The following is a 23,124-nucleotide window of genomic DNA, read 5'->3' as shown; positions in this document are numbered from 1 at the left end:
GTAAGTCAAAACAGGTACATTTTTAAAGTGTAACTCCAGCCAGAAACACATTGTTTTAAAGCTTTGGATAGCATAGGGAAGAGTTAACATTCCTGTGGTGTTTGTTTGGCTGTCTGTGCCCCTGTTCAGAAGATTTCACCTCTCTTTCTGTCTCTGTGACAATTGGATTTGGGTTGTGGAAATAAGAATTGAAAATAGAACTTCAGTGGAGACACCTTTTCCCCACGATAATTCTTCTAGGAGTGAATTTCCTTTCCGAGGGATAGGTTTCTATCACTTCCAGTTCTCAACTGTGAGTTGTTTGTAACTTGGAGACTGCCTGTATAGATAAGGCTTGTGAAATGAAGTCTTAAAAGTTTTGTTTAGTTTCAGTGCAAGCAAAATCATTTTATCATTTTTTTTCCTGAAATTGGAGATTGCAAACATACGCCTGATCGAAGACTGGATTTAAATTCTTCTTTGAAACACTGGTTTTTCTTCTTCCTGATCTCTTCTTATCAGGCAATAAATACATTCGAACATAAGGGTCAGACCCCTCTTCTGAAAAGGCGATCAGATTTCTGTGGCAAAAGAAAACAAAACAACAAAGTACAAAATAAGAAGCAGCAGAGGCCGTTGTTCATGTTAGGCTGGTTGTCCGCTGAGTGCACTATTGCCTAACTTTTTATCTCCCCGTTGTTTGCCTATATGCACTCAATCACCTGCCTCCCAGACAGAGGAATCTGGATGGCTGGAATCTAACCAAGCTCGTTTTCAAGTTCAAACAACTTAAGGGGAGTGGGCCTCTGGGTTCATTTATCAACAGGTCAATGTAATTATTGTGTTTTAACTCTTATGAAAAAGAGGAACCATCTCCTTCTCAGAGTATGTCACATAAAGCAAGAGCCTAGTCCACCCTGGGAAAACTTAAAAGAAGCACTGGCCCTCTCTATTCCATTTTAATGATGTTTTAATATATTTTATATATGTATTTAACTACGTTGTGCCCCACTTCAAGCCGAAAGGAGTAATAAATAAAAATGTATTATTATTATTATTATTATTATTATTATTATTACCAACATCATAATCATCATTAGATACACAAGAAGATTAATACACAGCAAAAATATCACTATGCTGGCTTTTGTATTTGATCACATGCCAGACACTTCCCAAGTCTCTAGGACTGTGTGATTTATCGACGAATACTGCATACAGATCCGAATAGGGTAGCTTTTTGCAGCTGACAGATGGTAATTTTATCAGCATCTATTGTTTTTAAGTGCAGGGCAAGGTCTTTAGGAACTGCAGCCAGTGTGCAGATCACCGCTGGGACCCCCTTACTGGTTTGTGCCAGAGCTTTTGCACAATTATTATTATCATTATTTTTATCATCATCATCATCATTATCATCATCATCATCATCATCATCTCTGCCACAGCACCACTTCCGGTCTTTTTGATTGCCCAGCCAGGAAAATGGTGACGGCAGCAGCTGACTGCTTGAGGCAGTGCAGACGCTTCCCCCTCTTTATGGAGAGACCCTCAACTTATTCACAGGTTATACCAAAACTCATACTTTTGGTTCCAAAATCTGTCATCAGCTTATACATGAAGTTTATTTAAACACATTGATATAGAGTCCTCAAATGCAGATTATTAGGAAACAGACTGGCAACACTATTTAGAGAAATCATAGGAATAGCTCAAAAGATAATGTGAGGATAATAATTTACTTCTCCATATTTCTTGCCCTGGATCTCATTAAATTGGAATAATTTTGTACATTCCTAGCCCTATTACCTGGAATTCTGCAATTCATGGTGCATCATAAGTGCAAACTGTATGGTCTCTCAAAGAAACATAGCCCTTTGCATAACAAGTAATTTTACACTCAGCTCAGATTGTTTCTTCTGGTGAAATATCTCATATCACCATAATCATATACATTACATGTATGTTTAACAGGCTCTATAAAGGAGCTGTTGTGCTCTATCATATTAAAATATGGCTAACGGTCCTGAGGGGGTGAAAATTGCTGGAAGAAACATTAACAACCTCAGATATGCAGATGACACTACTCTGATGGCGGAAAGCGAGGAGGAGCTGAGGAGCCTTCTAATCAAGGTGAAAGAAGAAAGCGCAAAAGCTGGGTTGCAGCTAAACATCAAAAAAACCAAGATTATGGCAACAAGAATGATTGACAACTGGGAAATAGAGGGAGAAAATGTGCAGGCCGTGACAGACTTTGTATTTCTAGGTGCAAAGATTACTGCAGATGCAGACTGTGGCCAGGAAATCAGAAGACGCTTACTTCTTGGGAGGAGAGCAATGTCCAGTCTCGATAAAATAGTAAAGAGTAGAGACATCAGACTGGCAACAAAGATCCGCCTAGTCAAAGCCATGGTATTCCCTGTAGTCACCTACGGATGTGAGAGATGGACCTTAGGGAAGGCTGAGCGAAGGAAGATCGATGCTTTTGAGCTGTGGTGTTGGAGGAAAGTGCTGAGAGTGCCTTGGACTGCGAGAAGATCCAACCAGTCCATCCTCCAGGAAATAAAGCCCGACTGCTCACTGGAGGGAAGGATACTAGAGACAAAGTTGAAGTACTTTGGCCACATCATGAGGAGACAGCAAAGCCTAGAGAAGACAATTATGCTGGGGAAAGTGGAAGGCAAAAGGAAGAGGGGCCGACCAAGGACAAGATGGATGGACGGCATCCTTGAAGTGACTGGACTGACCTTGAAGGAACTGGGGGTGGTGACGGCCGACAGGGAGCTCTGGCGTGGACTGGTCCATGAGGTCACGAAGAGTCGGAGACGACTGAACGAATGAACAACAACAACAACAATGGTCCTGAGAAAAAAACCCTGGTTGATTCTATTCAAGATGACTTAGAACTGCATGTGCAAGCAAAGCAGAACCTCTGCAGTTCTCTGTATAACCTAAATTAATGAGTAAGTAAGTCCTTGTATGTAACACCTCAGGAATGAACAATACTGCACTCACCTACATGTGTGAACCACCACCATAAGTTTGTTTCTTTGCGAGCTGTGACGAATTGTTAGCTGAATCTGCCCCAATGGAGACTGTCCTAACGTTGTGCCACTGTGAAAATCACAATAATATAAGTCAGTATTTAGTTGCTATAGCAAAACAAGCACATCTTTTCTTTTTATATACATACAGTAGTATATATTCCATATCAAAATGCATGTGTGTCAATTTTTTCTTGAACCATGTGCATGATTCTAATTTATTTTCAATAATAGCAAAAATTATATTCAAAGTGCCTTCTGCAGACGTAAGACAATAATAAATAAAATTAGCCTGATAAGCAGTGGCTGTTTGCAGATGACCAGGCATGGCGCAAATTGCTCTTCGGTTCTAAACAATAAAGCTCATACATATGTCTACGTTTCAATGAGAACACTATATCTTCTGTTTCACTCACCAGTTCACTAAGTTCCATGTTCTGAAAAACACAATGCTGTAAAGTTAACAGATAGGGCATCCCACCCTTGTTAGTTCCAAAGAAGGAGATTTTTAAAATGTCTTAGAATTGGTCTCAAAAGTTCCATTGGATAAATGAATGAGTTAGAAGAGGATTTAAGGTGAGTACATTTTAAAGCATGATTACAAAGGGCAGCCACAGTTATCAGAATGCCATATGAACAGAAAATGAACTGGAAGGCTTTTCTTGCTGATTTCAAATACCGCGTTTCCCCAAAAATAAAACACTGTCTTATATTTATTTTTCCTCAAGAAGACACACTAGGGCTTATTTTCAGGTCTTATTTGTATTACGTATGGTACAACAATCTGCATTTATTCAAATATAGTGCTGAGTAAAATGTTAGCCACAGGTTTACTTCTTCCACCTGAGGACACACAATACCTAAAGCAGATTGTCTTGCTCCTCACTTCACTGAGGAGACTTCCTGGGGGATGGGCCAAAGGGAAGTTGGAACCAGTGACTCACTTCCTCTCTCACTCAGGGAGGATGCCTTGCCTTGCTTTGCCTGGCCTGCCCAAAAGGAAAGAAAGGGCAGAAGAAGGAGAAAAAGGAGGAGAAGAGCAGAAAGCGAGAGAGAGGGAGGCCCGTACTTGCCTCCGCCGCCACTGAGGAAAGTTCTTATATTTCACTTTCTATGTCTCCCTTTATGCCTCAGCTTGTATCACTATGTCTTGTTTTCGGAGTCTGGCTTATATTGCACAAATACTTACAAATCTTGCTACGGCTTATTTTATGGGTATGTCTTATTTTCAGGGAAACACGGTATAAGGGTAAGTGAAGTCCTTAGCAGGGTTTCAAGACAGCAATACAAGAGTGAAGACTCCACCTGCTCTGATACAACTGCTGTTTGCATGCCCACTTTTGCTTCAACTGAGTACCCCATGGTCTTCTTCGTTTTATTTATATTGCACCTTTCTCCTACTATGGTAAACAGAGGGACATACTCTTGACTTTGTACCTTGACAGCTACAAACTCGAGAGTATGGCATTGTAGCACTTTGTAGCACTTGGTAGGACTCCTACCAATCCTAGGATTTTATACTAATGGTAAAAGAGGAAAAAATGTTACTGTACTTTTCAAGTTGTCTCAACCGTTGCCGGAGCTCCTGTGTGGCAATGGGAAGGGATATGTCCGAAGCTATACTCGGTGTTGGCTCTTTGACTGAAAGATGGCTAGGAGAATAGCTCAAGTTGGAGGCCAGGAGGCTGGAGGAACTCCTGCTGAGATCTGTTGGCCACTGAGGACTAGGATTAGAGGGAAGGCCTTTTTCAACTGCCTCAGTCTTTTTGTCAGTGTCTGCTGCTGCAGGAGCCGGGGGCTTCTTCAAGCTGACTGCTGGGGAAACAGGAACCTGAGGTTTGAAGGAACCTTTTCTTGCATCTTTGGAAACAGAGGGCCTCTTCACTTGGGCGGTGTGTTGGTAGTCTGGAGGCCTCTCCTGCTTTTCAAGAGAAAGGATCTAGCAGGGATAAAGCAAAGAAAACGGTATCAGCGCTTTTCTACAGTAAAGCTGAATACACAATGGCCCAGTGCACATATGAAATTGGAAAATTATTTATATACTTTCAAATTCCAAGGCAACTCTATTGGGTTTAGACATGATGATCCTACTCTCTCTCTGCAAGTCAATGGTACCTTCCCAATTTTGAAGGGAAGCAATGACCGCATAGGGAATCTGATGAAGAAACAAAACCTACAAAATATCTACCGTCCCACTAAGCAAGTCCAACAAATTCTACATTCAATAAAGGACAAGAGGGATCCTCTCACCTCTGCAGGAGTCTATCATATACCATGCAGCTGTGGACATGTCTACATAGGGACCACCAAAAGGAGCATTGCCCAAACATGAATTAAGGAACATGAAAGGCACTGCAGACTAACTCAACCAGAGAAGTCAACCATAGCAGAGCACCTGATGAACCAACTTGGGCACAGCATATTATTTGAGAACACAGAAATGCTGGACCACTCTAACAACCACTATGTCAGACTACACAGAGAAGCCACTGAGATCCACAAGCATGTGGACAATGAAGAAAATCTGGTTACCAGTATTAAAAAAAACCTCTAAAATCAGTAAATAAATAACATCATTCTGAAAACAAGGGAATCCCACACATGAAACAATGAGGACCAGCTAACACCTCCCAACAAAGGATTCCCCCAGACAGGAAGCAGCCAGGCTTTGAAGTTGCAAGGCTTTGCAATGCTAATCAAGATATTAATTGCAACATTCACACTTGCCTCCAACAGACAAACTACTTTCTCCCACCCTGGACTTTGCACAGATGTATAAACCCCCCTTGCTTAGTTTCCAATATACTTCATAACCTCTGAGGATGCCTGCCATAGATGTGGGTGAAATGTCAGGAGAGAATGCTTCTGGGACATGGCCATACAGCTCAGAAAACTCACAGCAACCCAGTGTACTCGTTTTTATTTTGAAGGCCTTTTCTTATTATCAATTAAACCTCAACACATCAAATAAATGATAGTTTGTCACTGCCAGTATGGTAAATCCAATCCCTGTCTCTCTTGGGAAAAAAACGCCACAGAAATAAGTGGGCTCTTGTCCACCACAGCCTGAAAAATGGAACCATATATGATGGCCGATATTTTGCAATATATATATTAATCGAGAAAGCTTTTTATACTTTACCCTCAGTGCAATCTTCATGTTTACAGTGCTGTTTGGACCGGAATTGTTAAGATGAAATCTCTGGTGCATAGTTAGATCTTCACTGGCAAGGAGCTGGTTGAGGGGAAGCTTAAAATTTCCCAGTGAGCACTGGTGTTGTTCATCCTTGACCTAGAAGGAAGATTTTTATTTCAATGAATCATTCTTAATAGTACTTTAGGAATCACAGTATCAATGCATTAGTTAGTTTGTTTATTTTTTCGTGTCAGGAGCGACTTGAGAAACTGCAAGTCACTTCTGGTTTGAGATAATTGGCCGTCTGCAAGGACACTGCCCAGGGGACGTCCGGATGTCCCCGCCTGGGAAGCTGGAGCTGACAGACAGGAGCTTATCCGATTCCCTGGATTTGAACCGCCGACCTTTTGGTCAGCAGTACTGATAGCACAAGGGTTTAATCCACTGCACCACCAAGGGCTCCTAATGAATTAGTTGCCAATGAAGAAATATAGTTCATAAATAATTGAAGGTAATAATTACAGACAACTGATTCAAAAAGCAGGAGGGCAAAGCCCTTAGAAGAACAAAAAGCAAGAAACATCTTACCTCAACTTCTAACTCTTGCCGTCTAGGGTTGTGAACAAAGAAAGTGAAGTTTTCTTCCCAGACTGGTTCATTGGTCTTGTAGCGTATCTATTTAGGGATGTGGAGAGGTTTTTGTTCAAATTGATAACAGAAAGTAAGTTCAGCTTACCTAACCTCTGCAGAAAGATGATGGGTGAATTTCTTTGCCTTAATACAACAGGAGCTGTAGGAATCACCACCCCACGCAGAGAATGCATGCAATAGGACACAGACTAAAACCATATTTCTTATTTTAGGACCTAAACTTGTGTGGAGAATATATATGTACATATATGTGTCATTTTTTATAACTAAACCAAACAAATTTAAGCAGCTGACACTCACCTTACTTTCCTGTGCTTTATGTCCAACAGTGAGTAGGACAAGGGGATTAGGGTTGCTGTTTATTTTCTTTCCTGACTGAAGAGGAGAAAATGAAATTCTTTTAATATACTGGTGTGTTTTTTTTCCCCATCAATTTACTAATTTTCAGTTCTGCACTCCACCTCTTACACAGTATTCTGAACCTTTACACGGACTGTATATTCTTTATGGGGATGTGCAGTGGTACTACACACCTACTTTGAAATAATTTACATTTAAGTTTCAGATCTCTTTGCATTCTCTTTTTACATTATCTTAGAATGAAACCTTTTAATGAAGTTTAATTTTTCATTCTTTAATAAGCATTTAAACCCCAAAGCCAATGAAGCAACATTACAGCAAATAAATTAATGTTGCCATTTGCATGCAAATGGGGGATATGAAGAAAGCGCAAGCTTAGAAAGCTATCCTGATATATGTATGATGGAAAGCTAAACTGATGTATGTATGTATGTATGATGGTTAAGTTGTATATCATAAAGCAATTTGCAAGAGGGCAGAAAATATGATTTCATAAAGGATTATCCAACTCTTACTACAGACCAACCATGTGCCATGTCTGAACCTTGCTCACCAGCTGTATAGCATTAGGTCAAACTGCAAAAGTAAACAGTGATTTACAATCATTGCAAGAAACTGAAGCATTCCTCCACCTTGAATGTCCGTTAATACGATCTGCATGTTACTCACAGCAATTATTTTGTTAGGAAAAAGGAGTTATGGTAGTTAATATGAAATATCTATTAATTGTTAAAACACATGATTTAGAATATTAATAATTAATTTGTATTAGGACTCCAGAAAAAATGTAATGTGATTAAAATAGACATTAAACATTATTAGAGCAAATCAGAAGGCCACAAACATAACATTTCAAATCAATGGTTTGGATTTTTAAAGAAAGAGTAATCTGAATTTTGTTTTCAATCCTATGCAATCTTTTGTTAATCTTCTGAGTTTTCATGATTAAATGAAAGTTAAAATTCTAGATTGCACAAATTCATACAATATTCAACCCCAATGGTATATTCCATTGACAACTCATTAAAAAATAATTCCTTCCATAATGTTTTTTTTAAATATTAATATCAATCTTTGTCATCTTTACTAATATTTTTTCTTTGTAAGCAATAATTATGTCTGCAAGCTCAAAATCAACTGCCTTTGTGAGACACAGATTATTTTGTAGCATGGCCATTCACAGGTTTTCCCTGTTCTTTTTTATTGCTGAATGCTTCAATAAGTATACTTTTTAAAAATCAGACAAAAGAACAAAGTGTGAAACAGTATGCCCATCTCTATAACCTGCTTTCAGAGAGACAGAAATATTCTAAATTTTGATTTTAATTTGTGAATCAAATATTCTAAAGCAGTGATTCCCAATCTTTTTTTGACCAGGAACCACTTTGACCAGGGTTCACTCTCCAACAATAGTACCAAAAGGGTTGTGAATTAGTTTTTGGTCAACTTTAGATTCGGTTTGGTTATTTGGGGTGCTGATTCAGAAAATAGTATTGGATAGAACACATCAGCTCTAGTTTCTGATACAGGGCATATGCTAACCAGTAATTGCCATTTACTCGCCCATAGAAAACCATATTTAAGAATCTAGAGCTGCGGACCTTATTTTAGGTCTCACAGCCCACAGGTTGGGAACCACTGCTCTAAAGAAATGTATGAATATCCCAGGAATATCAAAATGAAGAAAGTGTCCCATACAAATATATGGAGTAGGAATACCTACAGAATTTGTAATCCCTTATACAAGGGAGTCCTGTAAATGTTGGCCAGTGTTTCTAATAACCAGTATGTAAGGCAAGTCTCTCACTTTATTCTCAAATTAATATGGAGGCATGTCATTTTTCTACCTGGTTCCCAGTCAGGAAAATCAGGTGAGTTTGGTGCAGATTTGAAGCAGGTTCTCCACTCCAACTGACAGCCTGCATGCTGTGTCTACACAAAGCAGAATCTAGTGCCATTCTTTGCTCTCAAAATCATTATGAATTCCTTACTCTGGCAAAAGAATAGAGGCTTTGCTACTAGTTTTCACAGCTGAAAGTATGGTCACTTCTCACAATCTAAGTACAAATCTGCAAAGATGACCATGAAAGTAATATGTGGAAACTAAAATATTGACAATGTTTTGCAATATTTCAATGTATACAATGCAACAGTGATGTGTTTTGCAAATACGTAAACTGAACATCACTGTCTTTACTTCTTGGGAGCACCATGTTCTTTTAACACAAACGTAAACCAGAAGGTTTGTTTGGGAGGGGCAACCATGTGTCTCCATCTAATGGTGTGACTTTACATGGAAAGCTGTATTACTTTTACCTTTAGAGCTTTCTGAACAGCAGGCTTCTTCAAGGCGTCTGGATTATAATCTAATGGATTATTCTTTCAAATCAGAAGAAAATGAACATACAAAGGGTTAATAAGTCATGCAATGAAGCAGTTCCACTTGGTTAATTAAGGACAGGACAACAGCAGGAGACCAGACATACATTCTCAGAACGAACAAAACACAACAAAAAGGTTATTTCAAAATAATCTGACACAGTTTTTTTGTTCTCATTCCATCTTTAATTCCAGTATAATTTCAAACACCTTTTTTTGCTGTTGTGCTAAGATTTTCTTCCTTAGGCATTCTCTTCGCATCAAAACTATTCCACCAACTGGTGCAATACAGTATAAATGTCTTATGTGATTTGAAGGTATCCGTGGATTTAAAATAATATTAGCCATCCCTCTCTGACCATTTCCATTAACACTTCTGCATTTTTTCAATAAAAAAGTCATCACCCTGAAAGTGACCTGGACAAGCTACTAAACATCAAGGCAAAATTGCAATGCTATCAGCTAGTGGCAAAGGACACTGTTTCAGGAATTAGGTCTTTTAAGAAAAAGGAAGCAAGTGTTCACTGTGCCATTGTGCTCCATGACTTTTCAAACAGAACATGCTTCAACAGCTAAATTCTGTTTTAAAAATAATTCAGGAACAGAATATAGAAAGCTTTGCACTCATGCCACAACCCAAAACAAGAGCAAGTTTAATGACTTTATTATCTAAAAGATCTATTCAAATATTTAACCACATTTTCTATGAAAAAATAAAGATTTTGTTGTCAATCACATCTACCTGACTCTACACCGTTTTAAGATGTAGCATGAATTTGGAGGAAAAGGCAAGTCATGCGGAAAACTGATGACAAATACTACAGATGTGACATGTATTTGTCCGTTTGTGCATATTTGTGTGCCTTTAAGCTACCTGTCAATGTATGGTGATCCTATAAACTTCAGAGTTTTCCTAGGTGGATTTGCCAGTTCCTTCCTCTGAAATATTTCTTGGTCTTGGCTTAGAATCAGTGATTCTCAACCTGTGGGTCCCCAGATGTTTTGGTCTTCAAACCCTAATAGCTGGTAAACTGGCTGGGATATCTGGGAGTTGTACGTCAAAATACCTGGGGACCCACAGTTTGAAAACCACTGGCTGAGATGGATTAAAAAAAAAGGATATGGGACCCCAATCTGTAACTATAGCATCTTAAAACTGGATGTATATTCTCCATGGCCATTAGGAAACTAGGAGTCATATACAAGAATGTAACACTGTGCTAGAAGGAATTGGCTCCAAATTTCTAGTCAATTTAAGAAACTCTTATGTTCTTTTTCAAAGGGAAATTTCCTCCCTAATCACTTCTAAAACTGCAGGAGAATTTATTTGACTGGTGCCCAGGCCACACCAATGTCCTAAGAATCAAGAGCAAAACACCCGAGAACCTTTGAAACAAAAAGATTGCACATAAAGTTTTAAAAATAATCTTGCAGATAGATTTGCACTGTTCTTATGTCTGCCAAGAATGGAGATAAATCGTTTCTTCTGTTTCTGGAAATGAACTTTTCAATTCTTGTTGCTTTATTTGCAGAAGCGCAAGTGCCATGAATGTGTGCTAAAGTGCACAACTGTGATGAAATTTTACTGCAGTCTATTTTTTAAAAATCTTCCCAACTTAGAATGAGTACTACAACTGCTTTAGATCAAGACAAGGCAGCAATATCATACTAAAAGTAACAGACAGCAAAAGGGATTGCAATATGCATGCTGTTTTCAAGTAAATAAACAGTAAAATCTGATAAGGAGTCTTTAAATTAAAAGAAATAATAGGGGTAAACCATTTCTAAACAAAACAAAACATGACATCCACTTTAATTTGGGTCAAGTTGCTTATAAAATAATTTTAAAATCTTTATTTCTATTTTTTTCTGTGTCAGGAGCAACTTGAGAAATCAAGTCACTTCTGGTGTGAGAGAATTGGCTGTCTGCAAGGACATTGCTCAGGGGACAGCTGGATGTTTTTCCATCCTTTGGGACACTTCTCTCATGTCCCCGGATGAGGAACTGGAGCTGACAAGAGAGCTCACTCCACTCTCTGGATTCGAACTACCAACCTTGTGGTCAGGAGTCCTGCCGGCACAAAGGATGGTGCACTGTGGCTGATATATAAAACAGCCACATTGCACCACCAGGGGATTCTTTTTGATATATAAAACAGCCATGTTAGTGCAATGGAAAAAGTGATTGAGGATAAGGAACAAGGCATGGGATTAGGAGGAATCACACCTAGATTTTATCTCAAACATAAACATCTATAGGCTTGCATGTTCTTTCAGGATGCAGAGATTAGGAGTACATACTAGTAAATCCTAATTCATTATTCTGTGGTCAACTGGGATTTTAATTTGGCTAAAGCTATGAGAAAAAAATAATTTAACATGAAATTAAAAAGGATAGTGACCTCACACAAATAGGTGTTTTTTGCAGATCACGGTTGGGAAGAAAATCAAGGGTTGGCCATATTCTGTTTATAAATAAGCTAGTCTTGCTATCCTATATTCACAATGGCAATATCTGAAAACAGGAATCAGTACCAAGAGTCAATAAATGCAGACAACTTTCCAGAACACAGAAATTACTGTCTGTATACACCCATGATGTTGTGATCATAAAAGAATACCAGTATCCAGGCCAGTCTTGCTGCTGAATCTAGATTTTATTAGCGTTATAAACAATGATAGCACGTGTGGAATTTTTAGAACTGAATGCTAAATAAGTCATTTTTGAACTATCTTTATTTATTACAGTACTTGGTCCCCTGTAGAGAGTATAGTCCTGCCAGGGCAATTTACGTATTCATGAAATCATATATATACACTTAAAAGCCAGGTGAAAACAGACCCAGATCAAAAGCAAGGACATTCCTTATTATGTCAGGAAAGCTTATTGTGGCCCTCAAAACAGAAGTCACCTTTTCTTAACAGGTGGAAACATTTATATTTGGAGCCACTTCTTATTAACAAAAGGTCATTGAAGAAATGGCATATTTTCACATCATAGTTTTTGAAATCTTTTGCTGTGCAACTTGAACCAAATGAAGGGGATTCCGAATGCCACATAAACCACACAAAATACTTCAACCTAACTTTTTTACATAATTACAAGAGTTTGACTTTCACAGTTCATGGCAATTTCATTTCTCCACGAACAGATTTAACATTTGTTTTTAGTGAATCACACAGATCAATGGACAAACATGCCAGTCTTTGGAAGGCTAACTGGATATTGGCACACTTACCTATTAGCCTATGCTGAAAATATAATTTGAAAATCCAGTAAAAAGGATAACAATGCACTTTTAAAACCATGCACATAAACCATAAATGCATGCTTCATCATTCCGCTATGAAAACTAAGTGAGTTTAGTAGCACCAAACCACTCTGGCGGGTTTAAAAAAATGGGAAATAGAATACACATGTAACACACAAGAACTCACAAATAGTGCTCTATAGAGTGAGGTAGTATTTTCACAAAAGACTAGTCCCGAAGCTCTCCTCTCTTTTAAGTATCCACACCCAAAGTTTCCCTCGTAGATACTCTTTGGGAAAATGGAGATGGAAGGAGAAAGCAGAAAGTGATGGGATTTGGGCAGCAAGAATCTACAAGCAGTTTTACCATTAGCACCGCTGAGAAAAACAGTCAAAGGAGTCTGAAATTACTGACCATCACAAACACACACAAAAATAGTAAACATGTTAGCACGTATTTGTTCTCATTGGCTCCTCAAGGCAGTTTGCCTCCTCCCGTTCTTTGTATATTTCAGCCACAAGTCCATTTGAACAGCAAAATCATTTAACCTTTCAGTGATACTATTGCACTTTAAATGTATTTTGTATAACACATTAGTAAAACAATCTGGGCACCACCCACTTGCCATTTCAACATATTTAAAATGAGTAAGACTGGCTGCATTTGTAGACATCACTAAGTAAACTGAAGTTCAACTGATCCAGGGACTATCTGGGTAGGAGAAAAGTTTGTCTTTTTCAAGAAAACTCCATAGTTCTTTTTCTCTTAATGCTTTAAACTGTGCTCCTCCAGATGTTTCTGACTTCAGCTCCCACAATTCCTAACAGCTGCTAAGCTGGCTGGGATTTCTTGGAATTGAACTCCAAAACATCTGGAGGAGCACACTCTGAGAAACACTACCTTAAACCTATATCTGAAAGAGGAAATACTTACATAATATAGGTTTCCATGTAATAAAGCTTAAATGATAGCCTATATAACTACACATTTACACTCTGTTTGATTTTTTATTGCCTTTGTCCACATTTCAGAAAATAACATTATTTTGTATATGCAAGATTGAGTATTTGCGGTGTGAGGCTTCAAAGGAAGCAATGCTGTCATGACAGAGGGCATGTTTTCCTTTTCTGGAAGGAAAAGGCAAAGGTAAAGAGAGGAATGTAGTGCTTATTATAAACTGCCACACTATATTATAACTATTTTCCATTTACTGTAAATTATTTTTAAAGAGAATTCCTTGCTGGTTGCAAATTTCCCTTTTCATAATTACTAAAAGTACAGTGGGATTATATCCTGTCTCAGTGAAATTCCACACTAATATATAAATAAGATATCTAAACAGAGTGCGACAAGTGAGTTTTAAAAATCCGAACAGAACCAATAATTTTATCAAACAAAATATTAGAACGGGAGTTGGTATTTGGTAGAAGTGAACAAAAGCTTCCACTATTTGCATGTAATCTCATGTTCATGCATAAAAGAACTGAATAATAAAGTGCTACATGGCTCCTTCCAGAAACAAGATTTACATTGGCTTGGAGATCAGATTCACAGCATTCCTGTTACCCTGATGATATAATTTACACCTATGAGAAGAAATGACCACAAAACAACGCCCAACTCAAACCACTTAATGCTGGTCTTTATATATATACAAGTATGTGTGATACTGAGAAACAGAGGGGATTTTTTCTCCACCAATTCACTATTTCTGTTTGGTTCCACCACATCCCACATGCATCAGGCAGAGGTTGCAAAAGTTTGAGAAAATAGGTTTTTATAAGCGATCTCAAGTCCTTGTTTTGGCGAATAGGTGTGATATAGACAATGGAAATAATATCACCACCACCACCACCACCACCACAACTTACACTTTATTCAATTTTTCCCTGTAGCAAATAAGGCTACAATCTGGGAGCCCAGTAAATCACACCCTTTCCAAGCAAATAATTTCATATCCATGCCAATGAGTATTACTCAAGGAAATATACATTGGACCCTAGCTTTGAAAAGGGATCATTCTCCAGATGCTGTGGTATTTGCATCATCCCACGAGCTATGTGAATTGAGTTACTGCTGATATAACAGTTGTAATCCAGCAACATCTGGATGGCCACAGGTTCCCAGTTCCTCTGCTTTAAATACTCTCAAATATTAGCTCCAAAAGTATCTGGTTTTGAACCCAAGCAAAGATACAATGATGTCATATTTGGTTTGAGGGACTGATGACTTCTCTTTTAAAAGATAGTTGTTATAATACAATATACAAAAGATACAAAATATTTTACAAACCTATCTTTAGAACTTTGATAAGGCTCTGCAGAATTAGTTCAACTACATTTACACTTGCTACAGAAAGACGGCAAAATGCACATGAAAATGTAAAATAAATGGCATAATGTGAGTTAGTGAAGCAAAGTGGCATAGAAGTAAGCAATGAGAAACAGAAAATATGAAACATCCCTCAAGAGAAGTATCAATACCACAAGAGGACTTACTGGTAGGTTTCTTGCTGAATCCAAATAAAGGATAAGTAATGCTGACGAAAGTCCATCATTAGCTTGGTCTTTATCAGCTCTTATGCTTTTTAGCACCTAAGATTAGAGAATTTCTTTATCATTAATGTATGTATTTTTCACACCATATTGTAGTAAAACTTAAGTTTTAATATGCAAAATAGCTAAATAATAAAAACTAATTCAAATAATACACTATATTTGTATTTATTTATGTTTATTTTATGATGTTTTATTCTTCAATGTATATCATCAATGCATTTGGATTGTTGTTTACATGATTTTAATATGTTGTAAGCTGCTTTGGGTCCCATGAGGGAGAAAAGCAGGATATATATAAAGAATTATTATTATTATTATTATTTATCAAGAAATGAGGCAACATTCCTCTAAAAATAACATTTTTATTTGCTTGGCCCAACAACAAAGTACAAACAGATTTTATGAAAAAGATATTCCCCAAAACAAACATTTTCTGTAATGGTAATTCTATGTCATTCCAAATAATAATTTGGAACTGGTTGGTCAATTTTTGATTATTTACACCCAAACAAATCCTGATTGTCATCCCCCAATTTTTGTCAGAATATTAGAAGTGGTGCATGTCCATGTGCATAGATCTTTTAGAACTATATTTAGGGATCCTTGCCTTATTTAAAGGGACAGGCATACTATATCTCAACATACCTGGTCAAGATTTTCTGCAGTAGGCATCAATGTGAGCCACTCAATTTTTAAATGCAATCTTCCTTTGGAAACTTCATCCAAAGTAAACCACTGTAAATAAATTCAATAAAATGTGGTGAGAAACGAGTTCATTCCCTAATAAAGCAGCATACAGGCAGTCCCCAAGTTACGAACAAGATACGTTCTGTAAGTTAAGTTAGATTTGTATGTAAGCCAGATATATAGAGAGAGGGGGGGGGCAGCTAGTTTTGGATAGCATTGGGAATGGTTAACACCTCTGTGGTGTTTGTTTTGCTGTCTGTGTCTATGTTCAGAAGATTTCATTTCACTTTCTGTCCTTGTGATGATTTAATTTTGAAAATTCTGACTTGTTCTAGAAACAAGGATTGGTGATAAATCTTCAGTGGAGGCACCTTTTCATGATAAATCTTTCAAGAGTGACTTTCCCTTTTGAGGGATAGATTTCGCTCACTTCCTGTTGTTTCACCCCTGTTCTTAACTATGAGTCATTTGTAAGTCAGAGGCTTGTAACTTGGGGATTGCCTGTATACACCTTACTTGAGAAATCAGTAATACCCTTTGGAAGACACACAGATATAGCCCTAACATTACTTAATTGACAGAAAGGATCTATGCCATTTCTAAAATAGTAGCACCATCTCAACTTAGACACCTAATTTCTATGTGAATTTTAATCCACATGCCAATACCTGCAATTAAAACAAAACATGGCATCTTTGAACTTAAGTACAACTAAGCCATCACAACTTGTATCTTATACATGGTTAAGCCAATGTGTGATTAAGATGATAAGCTGATCACACTTAGAATATCAATCTCAGTTGCTCCCCTCCCTACATTGAACACATGGAACTCACCTCATCTAAGTAGCGCTCCTTTTCAACCTCAGTTAGGTCTATCATTAGACTAGGAGAAGAACACAATGCATTAATCTCTACAGAATGCAAAGCTGGAGTTGTTCAGGAGTAAAGCATGAAAAAACTATTAGGCTCTGTAATCATGTTATGCTTTCCCTCCAATAAAGAATTAAGAAAAGAGTACCTAAATTCTAAAGTTCCAATTTTAATGAAACTTCTAGGCATATATGCATACTAATAGAGATTTAGGACTTTAAAAAGACCCACGTGCAAGAAACATTCAACTGTATGTACAAAAGTAAAAATCAGACAAATGTTTCAAGTACATTGGTTGGTTGATAATTAAAAAAAAATCTCTTGCTTAGAATTTACCTTCCCAGAAAGTCATCCTTGTCTGGATCTTCATCAAAGAGCTCAATCTCCAACTCCTGCCCTGGGTGTTCATACACTAAGGCCTGGGAATACAGCAATTAACAACATCAGGATGGTTAATTCACGATTATATGGAAGATCGTATCAAGAATAAGTAACAATGACCACTAGATGACCTAAGTAGTTGTAACACATATCACAACCATCAAACAAAACTATGAAAAGCCAAAAGCTCAAGTCCTGTACTCATTTTCCCACATAGTTCTCACCTAGTCCCAAAATACATACATCCAAACAAGGCATACTACAATTTTTGTGATCTAAATATAAAACAAAGGTATGGCCTGCTTCTAAATAGGATCAAAGAGGAAAGTAGAATATGAAAGGCAAAATGAAAGAGGCATCATTCATTCAGCACCAAACCATGACTTGGCATTGCATCTGAATTTATCTCCTGTTCCAATATACCAAAACCAGAAAGATTATATGTGGATGAATGGCATTATCTTGTTTTGTCATTGTTACGTGCCTTGAAGTTGACTGTAGCTCATGGAAACCAAGTGCTAAGATATTTGATTTTGCAAGAATTATTCACAGATTATTTGCCTCTGAATGTCACGTGCCCAAAAGTCCTCCTTGGATCTACGCTTAAGCGGGACTTCAAATCCTGTTCTCTGGGAAGTCCTAATGAAACACTCAAGGTCCTACACTTTGCTGGCTTCAAAGATTCTCTCCATATAGGAAAAAGCAATATCTGACATTCCTCTCAAAGGCTTCAGTGAAACTAGTTAAAGAAAACCAAATATTGATCAATCATTGCAGCTTTTTACCTCATAAACTTCATTCCACTTTGGATTGAGATTTTCTTTAATAACTTTGCTTTGGAAAATTTGATTACCCACACGAATGACTCCATAAGGATCTGATTTTCCCTTGATCATTCCTTTTAGATAAGTATCTTTTCCAATAAGATCCTGAGCTTCAATGAAGTGTATTCGTAGTACACCCTGTTAGGAGGAAAAAACAAAAAAATTGATTACCATGCAATGTTCAACAATAATAATTATTAATTCGTTCTAGCTGTAGGAATGAGTAACAGTATTCTACAGCTTATCCATTAAAAAGTTGCCTACAATAAAATCTGTGGTGCACAAGAGGGAAAATATGACCATGTGGCATAATTGCTGGCATTCAACCCTTCAAAACGCAGTCCACTTGCTTGAAATGCCATTGCCATATTTTTACAACCTCCATATGGTCTCCACTGGTCTGTACTGGTTTATATTGGGCCCATAACCCTGGTTGGGTGAATGGGTTTATTAACAAAAGACCCTCCTGATAAATGTACAGCAGCAGTGTGATCCAGCACCAGTAGCCCAAAGTGATAAAAAGAACAAAAACACACAAACCAATGTTATCTCTTCCACAGGAGGCTTTTCTTTGCAGTAAAGAAATATAGAATCATAGAATCACAGAATCAAAGAGTTGGAAGAGACCTCATGGGCCATCCAGTCCAACCCCCTGCCAAGAAGCAGGAATATTGCATTCAAATCACCCCTAACAGATGGCCATCCAGCCTTTGTTTAAAAGCTTCCAAAGAAGGAGCCTCCCCCACACTCTGGGGCAGAGAGTCCCACTGCTGAACGGCTCTCACAGTCAGGAAGTTCTTCCTCATGTTCAGATGGAATCTCCTCTCTTGTAGTTTGAAGCCATTGTTCCGCGTCCTAGTCTCCAGGGAAGCAGAAAACAAGCTTGCTCCCTCCTCCCTGTGGCTTCCTCTCACATATTTATCATGGCTATCATATCCCCTCTCAGCCTTCTCTTCTTCAGGCTAAACATGCCCAGCTCCTTAAGCCGCTCCTCATAGGGCTTGTTCTCCAGACCTTTTATCATTTTTAGTCCCTCTCCTCTGGACACATTCCAGCTTGTCAATATCTCTCTTGAATTGTGGTGCCCAGAATTGGACACAATATTATCTGGCAGTATGGACTCATATAATCCAGTTTAAAGAAGAAAACATGAAATCAGATCCTGGGATGTAGGGCCTGTCTGGAAGGACGCTTAGTTTTCACAGAGGCCATGACTTTAACATGGGCACAGAATGGGGTTCAATGTACCACACATCTTAGGCTCAGTCTAGAAGGAAAACTTATTTCGATTAATGATAATGAGTAATCAATGATCTTTCCATATGTAAGCCCACTATCACATGAATAGGACAACTAGAGTGAGTTTTTCTCAGTTGCTTAATAACTGGGTCACAAGATGTCTGTTCTGATTCCAAATTCTTAAATGCTATCACAGAAAATGATGGAAGCTAGATTACAGTGAGTTTAATTTTCATTGTTTGTTATCTAGCTTCCAGAAATTATTCTACTTACACAGTTTATTTAATATCTATACTGTCAGACAGTGTATTGTTTCAGAATATTACGCCATGATTCTTACCTTTGGTATGGGGAACCGCAACTGATCAATCTGTACCTCACTGACAAGAGGAACAGTGATCCGATTTGGAAGCACCAAATAATTGGATATTATATCTAGTATTATAGTGTCTGATAAACCGCTGTTAAGGAGAAAACATAGGCAACTTTATTACAAAATAATAATTAATAATAGTTTGTATTCAAACAATTATTCTTGTTTTAAAAGCATGCCAATTCTAATCAATATATATTGCAGGATAGGAGTATTTCAACTCAGATTAATTTATTTGTTACTATTCTGCATGATGGATTTTCAGGCAAGTCACTACCATGTTTACACTTCTGACTTATGGCAACCCAATGAATTTGACAGGATTTTCTTAGGTAAGGAACACTTAAAATATGGTTTTACCAGTTTCCTTCCTCTGGAATATACAGCACCTGGTATTCATTAGTGGTCTCCATCCAACATCAACATACAGTATAGCTACATATAAACTGACATTTAGGTTTTTTGGTTTTGAAGGTACCTGTCTGTAATCACACAATCAAATGGGTATTTCTTGGCTCCACATATAAAAAATTTCAGAGACTTTTTACTGTTATTTTTATGATTATTTTTGTTTTATTGTGAAAGTATTTTTTTATGAAACAGCTCCTCAGTTGTTATATTTGTAAGTAAATTATTTTACCTATACATATTGGAATTTGGGGGGGGGGGGGTTGGCAGACTACCAGTAATTGAATTTTCTGATAAAATTCCCTGTTAACTATGGCATTTTTGAAAGATTAAAAAAATAGCAACTGTGTACAGCATGCAAAACAAATCTTCCATGTTCTTAATGCTATTTGTCTTATACCTGCTTTGTTAAGAAAGTTAGATTTAAACGTACTACATTAGTTTCTGTAACTAGCCTTGCTCCTGTGACATTTATCCACTATCTGAAATTGAAATACAATCAAACAATTCAGCCCCATTATTTACATGTATCCTAGCATTATCCTGAGTAACCACAAGATGGAAACAGTGCCTCAAAATAAGAGAAAGGACTAATATGGTTTATATAAACATAATTAATTCTTATTGTTATCTTTCAGCATAACTAGGGAAAATTAAAAGAATAATGAATAGAGTATAAGGTTTATTACTCCAGGCTATTATTTCTGATATGATATATTAAGGAAGCAGATATTAGCTTAATGCAAGCCATTAGTAAAAAAAATTAAAAAATCTTTTTTCAAAGGACTAAGTAAAACCAAGCAGCCACCAAAATGGATGAATTCAGAGCTTGTGAACAAATGGCAGGCTCTTTGACATATTCCCAACTCCATGCCATTTAAAGCTGCTTGCTTGTTGCAAGTTTATCAAGAGTAGCTATTGTTGAGAGATCCAGACATTTCAAGCAATCTGAATCAGTTAGGAATAATATTTGTTGTTACATGCCTTCAAGACAATATCTTGGCAACTCTATGCTAGAGGTTTCTTGATGAGAGTGAGACTTGTCCAAGACCACCCAGGGATTTCACCCTAGATCTCCCACAATCCTAGTCTGACTGGATCTCAGGAATAAGAGAATTATCCAAATACTCAGTTATTGCACTCAGAGAGCTGCTATATTAGCACTGCTACAACTGGGAAGAGAATTACAGTAGATTCCAAATGTGCATCAATCTCTAAGCACAAACAATTACTATTACAAAATTGAGATTATACATTGATGTGGACAACTGTGCAATAATTTCCTTTCATAAGGAGTGGACTGGAGGGAGTTGTCCTGTGATAAGATTAATAACAAATGAATCACAGCACTAATCCGAACTAATAATTGAATTATTATTTTAGAAATAATATCTCCAATCTATCTCTCTAGGCACATTCTGTTATGTACTAGATGTACCAAAACACAGCAGGCAGGCAAATAATAAAGAAAGATGGTCCCATTAATGGCCAGAGGAAAGGGCATGTGCCTTTTAGCATCCATTCAGCTTTAAATTTGCTTTCGTAGATGAAGTTATTTTCTAGTAAACTGCAAGGCATCTCACACATGGTATAAGACAATAATCTTTATTACAGGACTAAAGATGGGGGAGAGTGGAACCTCCCTCCCACAAATACTGGTAGACTTAAGATCCTTTATAATCTTTCATTTGGACCAAAAAAAACCCTGAAAACCTAGCATTGTACATTTTAATTATGACTGCAAAGATTCAGGCTAAGAAAAGAACATCTGAATTCTGTTGATATTAATAGATTTCAAATAACAGCATATGTCTTGGGAGTTAAATTGTTTATCTAGAAGACAGCTAGTCCTCAGTATGTGGAACATTTGCTTATCCACAGACTTTGCCATGGTTTACTTTCAACTAATTCCTAAATTAGACCTGCCCACAAGTTTAAACTAAAGCTGATGTTCTTACAAAAGCATGTGACTGAAATATAAAGTAACTAATCCAGTTAGTTATTATGATAGAAACATGTGATCCTGCCTTTGCCATCCTGTAAAAGGCAGGTGCCAGATTCTACACCCAAAGTCCCATGAGGAGCCCTCAGAACTCAGCAACCAATATAAATGACTGTAGTACCTGATGTTATGCTGGAAGTGCTTTATTTTAGAAGTGCTTTATTTTTGTTTATTTTTCCCTTTGCTATGATCGGCTTGGCAGCCATTGTAAAGTTATTATTCTTATTCTGTGAGTCAAATGTTTCCTTTTTCATATTATGTTTTTCCACTTTTAAATATATCAAAAATTGTCAAAGAGGGTTGGGTGGGCAGGGAAATGAAAACTGAAAGAGAAGGGGGAAGAAATGATGGTTTCAGCCACTGAGAATGTGGCACACCACAGTAACCAGCAGAAGTGGATTACTCCTGAGAATACTATACCAAACTTTTAGATTTATGTAAAACATTAATAGTATGTATTGTATTCTGCAGCTATTGTTGCATTTTATTGATCTTAATCGGGGAGGGGGGGTTGCCAAGTTTGCAAACTTTGTGTTTTTTGTTTGTTTGTTTTAAATACAATGCAACTTTTTGGTTCGCTCCTTATACGATAAATAAATTGGGGGGGGGGGGCGGGTTTGTGATGTTTATATTGGTTGTTGTTTTGTGTTGTTGTCTTTGCACTTTTTGTACATTGAGTGTTTTGTGAGCTGCCCCAAGTCCCTTCGGGATATGGGGACAGGGAAGAAATTTATTATTATTATTATTATTTATAAAAACTTATATCTCTGGACCAACTGCTAGTTTAAAATTAGGATAGTCAGTATTGTTAAAACCCAAGTTTGATCAAATTAAGCATTCTTAAAAGTGGCAAAGAAACTATGGTCAAGTTTTTCTACTTTTTCTATGTAGAACAGTATTTGGAACTGGGTAGTAGTTTCCTAAAAAGGAGTTGCCATAATAAATTGGATCAAGAATTTCTGGGGTGGGGAATGAATATCCTT

The 23,124-nt window shown here is 37.4% G+C and overlaps 1 protein-coding gene across 3 annotated transcripts in view; it reads right to left on the bottom strand.

The window, feature by feature from the left end:
- The window catches only part of ESYT2 (extended synaptotagmin 2), a 72,334-nt gene that overhangs the window by 4,702 nt on the left and 44,508 nt on the right, over positions 1-23,124 (bottom strand). The window contains exons 8-21 of one of the 3 annotated variants that reach the window (XM_060782571.2): positions 19,699-19,819; positions 18,081-18,257; positions 17,251-17,333; positions 16,879-16,927; positions 16,001-16,090; positions 15,296-15,391; positions 12,985-13,086; positions 9,484-9,546; positions 7,108-7,182; positions 6,745-6,831; positions 6,163-6,312; positions 4,574-4,959; positions 2,992-3,090; positions 429-560 (exon numbers count right to left, since the gene is read on the bottom strand). In XM_060782571.2, the coding sequence (XP_060638554.2) occupies positions 429-560; positions 2,992-3,090; positions 4,574-4,959; positions 6,163-6,312; positions 6,745-6,831; positions 7,108-7,182; positions 9,484-9,546; positions 12,985-13,086; positions 15,296-15,391; positions 16,001-16,090; positions 16,879-16,927; positions 17,251-17,333; positions 18,081-18,257; positions 19,699-19,819 (1,710 nt within the window). The remainder of the gene's footprint in view (positions 1-428; positions 561-2,991; positions 3,091-4,573; positions 4,960-6,162; positions 6,313-6,744; positions 6,832-7,107; positions 7,183-9,483; positions 9,547-12,984; positions 13,087-15,295; positions 15,392-16,000; positions 16,091-16,878; positions 16,928-17,250; positions 17,334-18,080; positions 18,258-19,698; positions 19,820-23,124) is intronic. The other 2 variants (XM_060782569.2, XM_060782570.2) reach the window with 2 other exon arrangements.

Source organism: Anolis sagrei, chromosome 6 (genome assembly GCF_037176765.1).
Source record: "Anolis sagrei isolate rAnoSag1 chromosome 6, rAnoSag1.mat, whole genome shotgun sequence".
NCBI lineage: Eukaryota > Metazoa > Chordata > Lepidosauria > Squamata > Dactyloidae > Anolis > Anolis sagrei.
This window is presented reverse-complemented; position numbering and strand designations above follow the sequence as displayed.